At 46.1% G+C, this 13,941-nt stretch overlaps 1 protein-coding gene across 3 annotated transcripts in view; it reads left to right on the top strand.

The window, feature by feature from the left end:
- Window positions 1–2,142: 2,142 nt before the first annotated feature.
- Eogt (EGF domain specific O-linked N-acetylglucosamine transferase) overlaps window positions 2,143–13,941 on the top strand; it is a 34,503-nt gene continuing 22,704 nt past the window's right edge. Inside the window, exons 1-8 of one of the 3 annotated variants that reach the window (XM_021642368.2) lie at window positions 2,143–2,426; window positions 3,019–3,167; window positions 3,265–3,399; window positions 3,711–3,765; window positions 6,065–6,288; window positions 7,433–7,533; window positions 8,362–8,470; window positions 12,724–12,818. In XM_021642368.2, coding sequence (XP_021498043.1) covers window positions 6,079–6,288; window positions 7,433–7,533; window positions 8,362–8,470; window positions 12,724–12,818 — 515 coding nt within the window. In that variant the 5' untranslated portion in view covers window positions 2,143–2,426; window positions 3,019–3,167; window positions 3,265–3,399; window positions 3,711–3,765; window positions 6,065–6,078. The other 2 variants (XM_021642370.2, XM_021642369.2) reach the window with 2 other exon arrangements.

Genomic DNA, 13,941 nt, shown 5'->3' with positions numbered 1-13,941 from the left:
CCCTTTGCACTCGCATAATTCTACCCTTGGTTCTCTCCATCATGCAGCAAGCCCACTGAGCCGTCTTTGTAGTCCATGCACTAATACTTTTGAAATAAACTAAAAAAAACTAAAAAACCAAATCTTACAATGGTACCATTTTGAGGGTTTGTTACAGAAACTGAAAGCCAACACGGCTAGCTTATTCACTCAATTTTCTGTTGGTATTTGAGTTTATATTAGTACCAGCTTGTGCCAGGCGGTGGTGGTGCAGTCCTTCAATGCCAGCAGAGGCAGGTGGATCCCTGAGTTTGAGGCCATCCTGAACCACATACAGAGTGAGTTCCAGGACAGCCAGGGCCACACAGAGAAACCCTATCCCAAATCAAATCAATCAATTTAAAGAGTCAAAACATTGCATTTTTATAATGGTATATGTTGAGGAAGTTGGAAATAGCTGTTACAGTAATAACAAAAGTCAATCTCATTTTAAAAGTCCCTCGTTTCTTACGAGTCTCCATAAATACTTGATGTGTTGGTATCAAAGAGAGCACCATGTGGATGGCATACCAATTCGATTAGCTGATCTTTGTGATTAGACTGGTCTGTACCACGCGTGCTTGTTTTTAATGGTTTATCACCGCATAAACATAACTCCTTTAAATTTGGTTTAAAAGAACTACAGTTATTTTGTTTTACATTAACAGGAAAGTCACATTTCCTGAATACAGCAAAAATAGGATGATGGCAAATAGGCCGACAAAACATTTTCTAAAGTTTCTGCTGTGGCAGAATGCACAAGGCCCCAGTGTCTACATATATAATGTGTATGTATCTGCATTCATAGTAGATGCATATGTGTGTGCACAATATCCATATACATACATTTTTAAAAATAAATATGTTTGGCACATGTAAATAGCATATATGCTTTTGCTGATATTTGAAAATGCATTCCAAGACCATCCACATATACATCTATTAAACTATATATATATAAATTAAACACATTTTGATATTTTACATATTTTAAACAATATAAATTAAATATTTAAGAATATATACATATACATATATGTGTATATATACATATACACACATGTATACATATAAAACACAAGGTTTCCTGGCTGGTCTGAAACTTGCTTACATAGACCAGCTGGCCTCAAACTTACAGAGCTACACCTGCCTTTGCCTCCTAAGTGCTAGCTGGGATTAAAGAAAGACCTTCGCCAACATGCCCAGTTCATGTGTGTGTTGTATGTTACTGGGGATTGAGTCTGGGGTCTTGTCACTAAGTTGTCCAGGTGGCTTGAACTTACTTTCCTCCTGCCTCAGCCTGTGGAGTAGCTGGTTGCAGTTCTTACAATGGCTTCCTAAAATTGATCTACAAGGTATGCAAACCTTGTTAACTGTGTGCATCTGAGCATGTTTATTTGGCACCATTAACCGTTACTCGTTACAAGCTGGATCTGTTTGTTTGTTTGTTTTGTTTTGTTTTTTCATTTACTAATATTTTAGTAAATATTAGGTGTGTCAGAGGAGCCAGGAGGTCAGAGAACTTTATTGAGTTGGTTCCCTTGTTCAATGGTGGGATCCTGGGATCCTACTCATGTCAGCAGGCTTGCTTCTGCAAGCATTTTTAAAACGCACTGAGCCAGCTCATCAGCCCTTGAATCAGAGTTTAATGGCTGCCTCTACCATGCTCCAGAACGCATGATGCAATTACACGATGTCAGAACGGAAAAGAAGGGGAGACGCACAAATAAATAATCATGAGCACCTAAACAAGCAATTAGAATAGAAAGAATCACAAAATAGCAAAACCATGAAAGTTAAACATAGTAGCCTTTGAACTTGGGCAGTTCAAGGGCAAGTAAAACTCCCTGGAATCTACAGTATCTTCACCACACACCAGAGAGTGTCCTAGTGTATTCAGCCTCATTTGAAAATCAGGGCAGCAACTTCTGCTCAGAATGAAAAACCAAAACCAAAACAAAATTAGAGCCCTAGGCGACAACCCTAGGTCCACCTCCCTACTCTCAGGTGCTGATGCCCTGCAGGCGCCCAGAGGAGCCACTAGGGACTTGCAGCAGGGTGTCCCGTGTTTTGGGGAGATGCAGAGACGGAGAGAGAGGGGTGTCCCGCGTCCGGGAGGGGAGGTGCGGTAATGCAGGACGGTGCCCTGCGTGGGTTAGGCAGCGGGTTCCAGGCTTTTTCGGCAACCTTAGCAGATGGGTGACCAACTGTGCTCTCCAGACAGTCTGGCCGCCGGGTGTGGCCAGGGGTCATTCGGGCCCGCCCCGGAGCCCCGAGCCAAGGTGTCGCGGCTGCTCCCGGGCGCCCCCTGGCCCGGCTCGGGCTCCCGAGGTTTCCGGTGCGCGGCTGCCGGCGGTGACGCCTAGCTGCTCCCGAGCTGCCGCCGCTTCTCCCTAGCCAAGCTGCAGGTGGGCCCCGCGCCGTCCCCGCCTGCTCCCCTCCCGGCTCCGCGCCCCGTGGGCCCTCAGCCGGATGCTGGAACCCCGATCCGAGCCCAACGCCTTCAGCTGGTCCCCGGGAGCCTGCCGGTGGCCGCGGGCAAGGGCGATCGATGCCCGGCCAGGCCTGCCCTGTTGCCTCAATCCTCAGGCTGGGGCGGAGTCCCTCTCCAGATCTCCCCCGGTTCACCTGGGGCCCGAGCGCCTCCTGGGACAGCTACGTCCTGGAGCAGCCCGGGCCACGGTTGGCTGCTGCGGACCTCGAAGAGCCGACCCCACCACACCAGGGAGGGGTTGACGTTCCGCAGACAGCTGGAGGATCGCCACCTCCGCGCCTCAGGCATCCGAGCCCTGGGTGAGCCCTGTCTGCTCACCTACCTCGGGACTTTACAGTCTTCGAGTCCCGGATGCACTTAACTTTTCATCTGTCCACTGCTGGCTCCGTTGCCGAGCATTGCCCAAAGCCACGCATGTGGTCGGTGGTCCCTAGTAACCAACCCCAGGTCTCATTTTTTCACAGCGTCCAGATTTTTACCTTTTTTCCCCCCTCTTCTTCTTTTAGGCCTGTGGAAATACAATCAAGCCATCCACGAGCTCGCTTGGCTGTTTTGTGCAAAAGGACGCGCGGTAGCCCAACCTACCAAAGCTTCCATCCCTGCCAAGTCTTGCGAGAGGACTCAACTCCAAGAAGGCTTTCTGCCAGGCCCCGAGGTTGTACTTTCATGCACCACAGCCACCATCACCCAGCGTATGCAAGTGGGTACGTGCCCTCCCTTGCAAAAGCCAACTGTCTGATCTGCCTCTTTAGATTTTTCCCCCGTGGCCAAGGGTTACTTTTCTCCACGGATGGCCGAGTTTAACCAGCAGAACTCATTGCAGTGCATTGGATTTGAATAACCGAAATCCAGGACGCAGTCATAGCCGTGACTTTGCGAGCAAGAGGGTGAGTCCCAGGACTGGGTGGCCTGCTGTGATCCTGAGGTTGACACTAGTCCGGGCAGCCCTGGGAATCAGAGAGTAGGATTACTGCAATGAGAACCGGGAACAGGCTTTGGTCCTAGGTATGGTTTCCCTGCTAATTATCCTGTTGTTCTGCCCTGAGAGGTGTCAGTGTGAGGAGGGCTACCTCCTTCCTGCTCTCTGAGTCACTGCGTCCAGGGGCCCCCGGTGCCCGCGGCAATAGTTCCTTTACATTAAGATAGCAACTGGTCTCTTGTGGCATGCTTTTTAGGCAATGTTCTTCGTTTCTCTCAGGTTTTAAGCTATCCGAAACATCAACAGCTTCCGGGTGATTCCGAGGATTAAAGAGGTAAGTATTTTCTTTAGTTGTTATTGTTTTTTTTTTTTTTTTTTTTTTTTTATCAATATGCACTTCTGTTTGGTTTTTCGAGACAGGGTCTCTCTGTGTAGTCCTGGCTGTCCTGGAACTCACCATTGCCAGGCACTCAGTATGTTTTTCTGAGTTTTGTGGAATTGCTAGTAGTTTACTGTTAGATCAAGGTCCCAGCTAAAAATATTGGTTTAGACGTACAAGGGAGAACAACCTACTCTTCAGGGGCCCCAAGGCAAGAAACTCCTTTAGTTACTGCTCAAGCCAGCAAAGGACGAGTTCCCAGGACCAACACTGTTCTGACGTTATGACTCCACAGGCCTTGAACTTGAACAGAGCAGTCTGTGGGTAAAGGCCAGTGAAGGCTGGCTTTGAAAGTTGTGTTGTTCTTATAGCCTCGTAAAGGCCGGGACTTTTCTGTGGAATGCCCTGGGTGTGTTCAGTTATGGTTTAGAAGGGATACTTAGAGAGAAAGAAGCCTTGCTGCCTGTCAAGGGAGCAGAACAATATGAATTTGTCTAGGATATAAAAAGGACACTGACACAAGAGATTTATCCTTTCCTGTGTGGGTGAACAGAAATCCAGTACCTTCTTGACCATTGTCATTCTTCCATCACGGTAATGCCTCGTTCAGTCCTGTGCAGGGAAGTTTTAAATGGATTCTTTGCCTCTAAAGATCTGATGATGCTAGTTTGCGAGAGAAATTGACAGGAGACAATGGACGGGGAACAGACAGCGAACCATTGTACAGACCTTCCTGTGTGCCTAATAGATGTGAAGCTCTGAGAGGTGCATGGTAGCGGAGCCTTGTGAGCAGCTCTGATGATGGAATATAGGCGCTTGGGCCTCCGTGGGATGGGAGGAGGTCCAGGCTAGGGGGAGCTGGTGCCAGAGGATGTGTGGTGCAAGCTAGGGTTGTCTTGCTTCCTAAAGGTCACAAACATCCAGGGTCCTCTTTCCTGGGCACCCAGGGGATGTGAGATAGAGAGGCCCGTGTTTACTAAAGGAGAAAAAAAAGGCAAATATCTTTCTTCCTGGTTTTTTTTTTTTTTTTTTTTTTTTGCCTTACAAGACGACAGCATTTTGGAGCCATCCCTGGGCCTGAAGAATTCTTCGGTCTCTCTGGTGTGCCAAGTCGAGGTGGGAAATATTTCCCACCCGTGTATTATGGGCTCGAGGCACACCGTGTGCTTCCAGCACCAGTGCTTGGCGCACAGCAAGTGCTTGGCAAATATTTTGGTGAACAAAGGAACATGGTTTGGTGACATAGAAAAGTATGTAGGAATCATGCTTAGGGATTTAGCTTTTGAAGGGGGTGGATCTATTAGGGATTAAGCGCAGGGCCTCATGCATGCTAGACAAGCACAATCCCACTGAGCCATAGGCCCTACCCTAAAGGATTTAAAAACCTTTAAAGGAGGTACTATCTTCAATATCTTCAATCTATCTTCAAGATATACGTACAATGTATTTCAAGTATATTCACCCCTAACTCCCTCGCAACTCTATGTCCTAAAAGCAGATGCCAACCTGCCTAGCTTTAAGCTAACCCTCTGCCTCTGCCCAAGTGCTGAGATTAAATGTGTGCCACAACTCCTGTCTAAAGTGTCTAAGGTTTTCTTTCTTTCTTTCTTTCTTTCTTTCTTTCTTTCTTTCTTTCTTTTTCTTTCTTTCTTTCTTTCTTTCTTTCTTTCTTTCTTCCCTTTTTCTTTTTCTTGCATTGTCTCAGATTTTAGTGCTATTTTTGGCCATTTTCTTTTTTTATAATTTTTATTTTTTATATTAATTACAGTTTATTTACTTTGTATCCTAGCTGTAGCCCCCTCCCTCATTCCCTCCCAATCCCACCCTCCCTCCTTCATCTCTTCCCTACCCCTCTCTAAGTCCACTGATAGGGGAGGTCCTCCTTCCCATCCATCTGACCCTAGTTTATCAGGTCTCATCAGGACTGTCTGCAAAGTCCTCCTCTGTGGCCTAGCAAGGCTGCTCCTTCCTCGGGTGTGTGTGTGTGTGTGTGTGTGTGTGTGTGTGTGTGTGTGTGTGAAAGAGCCCACCACTGAATTCATGTCAGAGACAGTCTTCCTTTTTTTTTTTTTTTTTAGAACAGACTTTCTCTGCATAGACCTGGCTGTCCTGGAACTCACTCTGTAGACCAGGTTGGCCCTGAACTTAAAAATCTGCCTGCCTCCGCCTGCAGAGTGCTGGGATTAAAGTGTGTTATCATGACCTGATTGAAAGGAGGCTTTCTTATCGAAGATGTCTTCACTTGGGTCTCTAGGTCTGCAGGTGGCTATGTTAATGCTGCTTGTCTTTGGAGTATTGCTTCATGAAGTCCCACTGAGTGGCCAAGATGAGGTTTATTCTGAGGCTGACCGTGTGCCAGGCAAGGCCCTGTATGACTACTCCAGCCTCCGCCTCCCAGAGAAGCACATTCCCTTCTTCTTGCACAATAACAGGCATATTGCTTCTATGTGCAGGGAGGATTCCCACTGTCCATATAAGGTATGTCTAATTTATTCTCATTCTTTTTTTAGTTTTTTTTTTATTTCATCTCTGTATTTTTAAAATTAATTTTTGAGGTTAGCGCACAAAGACCTGTGTTTCATGATGCCATTTTCATACGCATGTTCTCATTCATGTCCTGCTCTCATTCATACAAGGATGCTGCTTAGACCAGTTCGTTATTCTGCTTCATAACCCACAGCTAAACCTGGAAGTCCAACTTTCACCATTAGCCGATTACTGTTTTCACTTCATGTACTATTCCTAAGGGATGAAATTTAGCTGAAAACCATCTCCCATTCATAAGAAGGAAACTTAGCACTAAAACCACAGAGAAAATTAACTGGGCTGATAAGGCCTTCCGCATATTCTGAAAACCGAACTGTGTGTGAGGCTTCAGAAAGAAGAGAACCTTTTCTCGGAGTAAGGAATGTGACGCCTCTCCTTTCTGCACTTGGGAGGCCTCTTAGCACCTCATTGTGGGAGTCACACCTCAGCCTTGGCTCTAAATGAGTAAGACAGGAGCTTGGAAAGACCTCAAGACAGAGCCCATTAAGACTTCTCCGGAGGCCTTAGAGATCAAAGCGGGCCATTGTAAGACGCTTCCTTTCCCATGGCGCTGGCACAGGAAGCATATGGAATCTGACCAGCATGGCTCCTGGGCCTTGCAGAAGGGCCCTGGCCTCCAGGGGTGGAGAGCTCTGACCTTGTGCAGTTTCTGCTGATCTTGATTGATGAGTGAAGTCACCCAGCCATGCTTTTCACAGAATTCTCTTAGCAACAGAAGTTCTAAAGGATATGGATTTTCTTGTTTTTGTTTTTTGTTTTGTTTGTTTTTTTTTTCCCCTTCTGTTGACTGATTATACAATCAGGTTGTTTTTCGTAAAAGACAGAAGACAGTCCCTTAAGATACCTCAGGAAATCCTGATTCATGTTGTCTTTGGTAGTCTGGCTGCAGCCTGGACTTGGGTTATGGAGCAGATGTGAGGAGTGAGGAGACTCTTGAGCCTGCCCCTCTCAGAATGTTGCCTGAGTGTGTATTGTAAAATATGAATGTGAAAGTTCTGTCCCGAAAGGTCTGAGAATCTCCTCTAAGCATCAGAAGGGGGATCTACTCTAAAGGTATACACATTTTATGTTCTAGAAACACCTAGAAAATCTAAACTACTGCTGGGGTTATGAGAAATCCTGCAAACCAGAGTTCAGATTTGGTTATCCTGTTTGCAGCTATGTCGACCTGGGATGGTAAGTCTCCTTATGGAATCGCCTCCTCACTTCTGAGCCTGTGTTCTCTGAAGTGCACGTTGATGCCCCGACTCCCAGCTAGACTCCCTGGTAGACAGTAATTCCTGCAGGTGCTGATTTGATTATCCAGGTCATAAATTCACCCCATCTCACAATGAGAGCAATATCTGTTATTTCTTCTGTCAGGGGAAAACATTGGAATACCCTCGCCTATATGCTAAGAAGATAGTAGTATAAGTGATTTCTTATTGACTCTGAAAGAATAGCTCTCCGCACTCAAGGAGAGTTGAACTATGATTAGTAATTCTGTAAAGAGAACAGGGTAAATAACACTTTATTGTCTTCAGGTCCAGATGACCTGAACCTCATAGAGTTGCTGGGCCTTTTTATTATAAAGGAATAGCATGTGAAAGTCTTGTCTGGCAGCTTTGTTGTATGCACATAGTGATAATTTTGGAGAAACTGTGATGGCTTACTTTAAAAATCAGGTAACAATAGACTTCTAGCAACCTAATACATAGAAAGAAAATCCAAGGCCAGAATAAGAGAAAGTAGGTGGGTCTGGGGTGAGGTGGAAAGATGGCTTAGCAGTTAAGAGCTTGTTGTTCTTTGTAGAGGTCCTGGGTTCAGCTCCCGGCATCCACATGTGGGTTCACAGACATCCATAACTCCGGTTCCAGGGGATCATCGCGATGCCTTCGGGTGTCTGCAGCCACCAAGCACGCACATGGGGGCACACACACACATGCAGGCGAAATACTAACACACACAGGATAACATTTAAAAGAAAAGGGGGAAAACTCTTAAAATCTCTTCTTCTGCAAATAGGACAGACACTCTGGAGTCAGCCGAGGACATGTTCTGGAAGCAAGCTGACTTCGGTTACGCCCGAGAGCGGCTGGAGGAGATGCGCGTGCTGTGCGAGCCAGAGAGACCCGTGAGTGTGCGGCTACTCGAACGAGCTTCCCTAGTTCTGCTGCTCATTATTGGTTTTCTAGTTTAGCTTGTAATATAAAAACCAAGGTGGCTCAGTACTACAGGATCTCTGGGTAGCCCAGGCTGGCCCCTGATCCTCGGTACTGGGCTTACAGGCGGAAACGTTAAGTGGAGCCGTCACAGTCAGAGCCGGTAGTCACAGCCCTCACTAGCTAGACTTGTCCCACTCATCATCCGCAGAATGACAAGGAGCAAGTGCTAGTACAATGTTGAGAAAGGAGATTTCCTTCCTGCGGTCATGTTGGGAAAGGAAGGGGAATAAAGTGGTTTAGTGACTTCCTCAATAACACCCCCTCGCTCCACCCCCACTTCCACCCTTACCTTCCCCCTCACCGGACCCCTACCCCAGCGCACACACACACACACACACACACACACACACACACACACACACAGCATCTTCCCCAATCACGATGTAGTCCTGCCCGCCACTCACCCACCCATCATTCTTTTCCTGAAAGGTGGTCTGATACATTGTGACAACTGTGGGAAATCTCTTCCTAGGAGAAAGTTACTCCCCCATCCCGCCCACATTTCCCCACTCCCATGGGACTGGCACCAGGCTTCAGCCCAGTCCTTCCCCAGCATCAAATTCCTGAGGAAATTCCAAGTCCTCGGGGACTATTGTTTCAATAATCTGAGAGGCAGAGAAGAGGATGGACGTCTTCATTTCTGGCAGGATGGTCGGAGCACCACCACACCCAGCTTAGAATTGTGTTCAGTGTTCCCAAATAGGTCATTTTGTTTCCTCTGAAAGGGCCCCCCTCTGCTTCACATATGTGTCAGGTAGTTATATTTTGAGGCAGTTAAAATACTTTCAGATTTAGACCTCCCCACCTCCCACATATACCAAAGAAGAGAAATTAATAAATTGCATCTTTACAGGTCCGTTGTCAGCTCATTTGAGGTGGGCTGCACCGTTACTGATCTATATTTGTTTAGTCTTTGCGTGCACTTCAATTTGACTGGCATAGTTATTACAGCGGGGCAGACGCTTCTCTTCTAAAACGAAAAGCAGGGCCCTCAGAGAAAGTGAGCAACTTCCGCAAGGCTGCACAGCTATCATGTGCAATTATACAATACTTAGAACTGAAAGGCGTGTGTGTGTGTGTGTGTGTGTGTGTGTGTGTGTGTACGTCTCACTAATCCATGTCACACTCCGGCAGCGGGTAGGACACATACACTGCCAGGGGGTAATTTTAAGCAGTAGATATGAAAGTAGGTCTTTGACTACAGAGTTCAGATTCTGACTCTTGGGCAAAGTCCTCAACCTGAGATAGAGATTTTATTTCTTCGTCTTAAAGCCATGCTACTTTGCAGCATGAGGTTCTGCATATAAGAATTCCCAGCACATGTCCTGGCTGAGGACCTGAATTATACTTCCCAGCATCCGTGGCAAAAAACAAAAAAACAATGGGTTGAAGAGATGGCTCAGAGGTTAAGAGCACTGGCTTTTCTTCCTAAGGTCCTGAGTTCAATTCCCAGCAACCACACTGGTGACTCATAACCATCTGTCATGAGATCTGGTGTACTCTTCTGGCATGCTGAACATATGCAGGCAGAATACTGTATAAATAATAAATAAATATTTTAACAACAAACAAAATGAAACAACAACAACAACAACAACAACAACAACAACAAAACCTCTGGATGTGGCCATGCACAGGTCTATAACCCCAGCACTGTGGAGTGCAGCAGCGGGATTGCTAGAGCTGCTGGATGCCGGCCTCATGCCAGGCTTAGTGAGAGATCCTGTCTCCAGGGCATAAAGCAGAGGGTGATAGAGCAGGACATGCTTTGTCCCCCTCTGGCCTCTCTGTAAGTGTGTGCAAGGGGGCTTGACCCACACACATGCATTTACCACATACCCATCAAAAGGGAATACGTAATCTGTAGTGCCATCTTTGGAGCTTGTACCAAAGGGAATGGAGGCAATAGTTGAGTGCCATAGCCACAGGCATCTGTAATAGTTGTTTTATTTTAACATATTTGGCTTCACTCTAGCTCTTTGTGTGGGAAGGTCAAGGGAGGAGGTACGACCTTGCCTTGCATGGTTCCCTCATGGTAGTTTGTGGAGTGCTTTCCCAGACATCATTTGCGTTGATGTGTATCGTGCTGTCAGCATGTGACCCCTTTTCTTAGTTCTTTGGGATGCTGTGACAAAGCGCTGATAGAGTGGAGACCAGAGATCCAAGGTCAAGGTGCCAGTGCATTTGGGTTCTTTAGAGGGCCTTCCTCCAGACTGCAGACAGCTGCTTGTCCTTGGATCTCCATGGAGACGGAAGAGGAAGAGCTCTCTGTGGTCTCCTTTAGAAGGATCCTGCGTTAGTGTCTCTCCCTGTTCACATTCACTGACAAGAAGCAAATAGGTTTATTTTGGCTGACAGTTTGAGGGGATTCAGTTATCACAGCCAGATGAACAAGAGGCTCAGCTTTCAGGCAGCACTTTGTTTGGTGTGGGCAGGGCTGTCGAGTCTCTAGCTGTGTTCTCAGTGGCCCGTTCCCTCAGCAAGTCTTCATCTTCTATAGGTTCCACAGTTTTCCCAAACAGCAACCAGGGGTTCAAGCACCAAGTCTGTCGGGGATATTTCATATTTAAACTGGAGCAGGTGCTAATATTTATGAGGACTACCCTCCCTAACCTCACAAAGCTCTACCACCTACTACCATCCCCTTGACAACTGGAATTGACTGATTGATGAGTGATTATTTTCTTATATTTATTTATTTAGTATGTGCATCCATGGCATGTAAGGGACAGAAGACATCTTACAGGAGTTAGTTCTCTACTTCCACCATGACAATTTTCTTCCTTTCCTCACGTCATCAGCCTTTGTCAACAAGCCCCTTTATCCCTTGAGCCATCTCACCATGCAAGAGCTGGTTTTGTTTTTCAGGGACACAGCGTTCACTACATGGTGATCCTTTACTGGCTCAACTCACAAACACTAAACAGGTTAAGATTCAGGCCCCTCATTCATTGGGAATTTTAGGGAAAACCATTAAATGGTGTTTGATTCCTGAACGGAGCCCGGAGCAGAAGTTCATGAAGTGCCCTCTCTTTCAGTGCACACTAGCTTGGTTGAAGTAGAAACAGGCTGTGGCTGTTGACTTTTCAATGGTTTCATTCAGTTAGTGGGACCATTTGCAGAAACTCCTCACACTCAACTTGGCAAGCTGCCTTGTCCAGACCTGAGTTTGAATGTGTTTTATGTGCTCAGTGTTTCTTGTTGCCTTTGGCTTCTCCTTAGAAAAAGCTTTTCCCCACCAAGTAGTTAGGGGTAGAATGGTTCTGCAGGGTTGTTCTTTTTTGCTGGTACATGGGAGATGGGGGGAGGGGACTGAAGTAAATCATACTATGGTCCCTGGCTTTAACACTTGAGGGCTGATGAAATGGCTCTGTGGGTAAAGGTACTTGCTTCTCAGCCTGACAGCCTGAGCTCAGTCCCTGGCAGCCATATGGTAGAAGGAAAGATCCTTCCTGAGCTCAGTCCCTGGCAGCCATATGGTAGAAGGAAAGATTCTTCCTTCCAATTTCTGCAAGTTGTCTGTAACCTCCACATGTGTGCAGAGGTATGTGCACACATGAATATAAAGAAATTGATTAAAATATTTTTTGAATGAAGCAGCATGTAGTGACAATTATATGTGTTCCCAGGGTTTGGGAGATGAAGCAGGAGGGAGATCCAGAGTTTGAGGCTAGCCTGAGCTATATAGTAAGACCCTGTCTTTAATATATACATCTATATATTATAAATGTATATACACACATATATAGTATGTGAATATATATTTGAGGATTTTTATATATAAACACATACGCATATATATGTAAAAAGTAATAAATATATTAAGACAGAGTATCACTATGTAGCTCAAGCTAGCCTCAACTATATATATATATTATATGTATTTGTATATATATTATGAATGTTTGGAGTGATAAACTAGAGCATTTGAGAAATCTTCATGGCAAGCTATATATATATATATATATATATGTATATATATACACATGCAGAAGTACCCTAGATGAGATGGTTGGAAAGGAGAAAACAGCACCGAAGCAGTGGAGAACTCGCTCTGCAGTGGGGTCACACAAAATGGTGTCAGCACGGCCAGCATAGGGAGGCCTCCCAGTGCTAATCTTGTTCCCCACTGACTGTTCCCCTCATCTCAATTGCATTTCAGAGCGACTCAAGTCTGGTTTGCTCCCGCCACCTTCAGTATTGTAGGGCTACCGGTCTATACCTGGACTTAAGGAACATCAAGAGAACCCACGACAGGTACTTATGTGGTATGGCCACAAGTCAAAGCTGATGACATTCTGAAACACTCTCGGGTGCAGGGCTATGTCTTGGGTTTGTTTTGTAGTAAAATGGTTGAGTGGTTAGTGTAGGCACTATTTTTCTATGCTATTTTAATTTATTGGGTTTTCTTATATCTCTACCTCCCTTACACTAACCCAGTTCCTTCAAACACCCAACACCAGGTAAGAGAGAAAGAAGGTTAGAGGGGAGAGGGTACATAGTTCTCTTAGGCTACTTCCTGCTGGTTAGGGTTGTCAGGTTCCCGAGGGCCAGTCCAATCTTCATTTCAGGATATCTCCAACTTCTTCTCACCAAACTGCATCAACAGCAACCAGGAGCCCCAGCGGCGAGCACCAGCGTTCTTCTTTCTTCTTGGAGACCCAACTGCTCTGGGCTCTGGCATTTATTCCCTCTCCAGAGTCCCCAGAATTAAACGATCTGGGGCTGGCAAAGAACTCCTCTCAGAGCCTACAGTAGGCAAATAGTTTGCTGCTGTGGACCATCTGAATCAGCCCCGTATCCCACACCTGGGATTAAAACAAAAGCATGTTTACGTAACATAACTGAGTTTTTTTTTTTTTTTTTTTAAGAAGCCGAAGCTTCCACTACGGGTTAGGGAATAGGCCAGGAGAGGATGACCCAGGTCCTTGACCTGATGATCACGCTGCTGACTTGGGTCATGGGTATATTGGGTTCCTTATAAGCTGTGTGTAGGTAAATGATGCAACACATGCTTGTAAATTAAATTCTGAAGAGGGGCTCGGGGTGTGTGTGGCTCTGTCGGTAGTGTGCTTATACTGCACAGACCAGGCGTGGAGATACAGGCTTGCCATCCTAGCATTCAGAAGGTGGAGGCAGGAAGATCAAGAAGCTCGTGGTCCTCTTCTGCTACATGGTGAATTTAAGGTCTCCCTGGGTTACAGGAGACCCTGCCTCAAAATAAAATATAATGAAATAAATCCGGTGGCTGGAGAGATGGCTCAGCCATTAGGAACCCTTGGTGCTCTTGCAGAGGATCTGGGATTGATTCCTAGTGCCTTCTCGGTGGCTCACAACCATCTGTGACTCCAGCCTCCAGGAGCACCACGCAAGCACATAC

This window comes from Meriones unguiculatus, chromosome 5, assembly GCF_030254825.1.
Source record: "Meriones unguiculatus strain TT.TT164.6M chromosome 5, Bangor_MerUng_6.1, whole genome shotgun sequence".
NCBI lineage: Eukaryota > Metazoa > Chordata > Mammalia > Rodentia > Muridae > Meriones > Meriones unguiculatus.
This window is presented reverse-complemented; position numbering and strand designations above follow the sequence as displayed.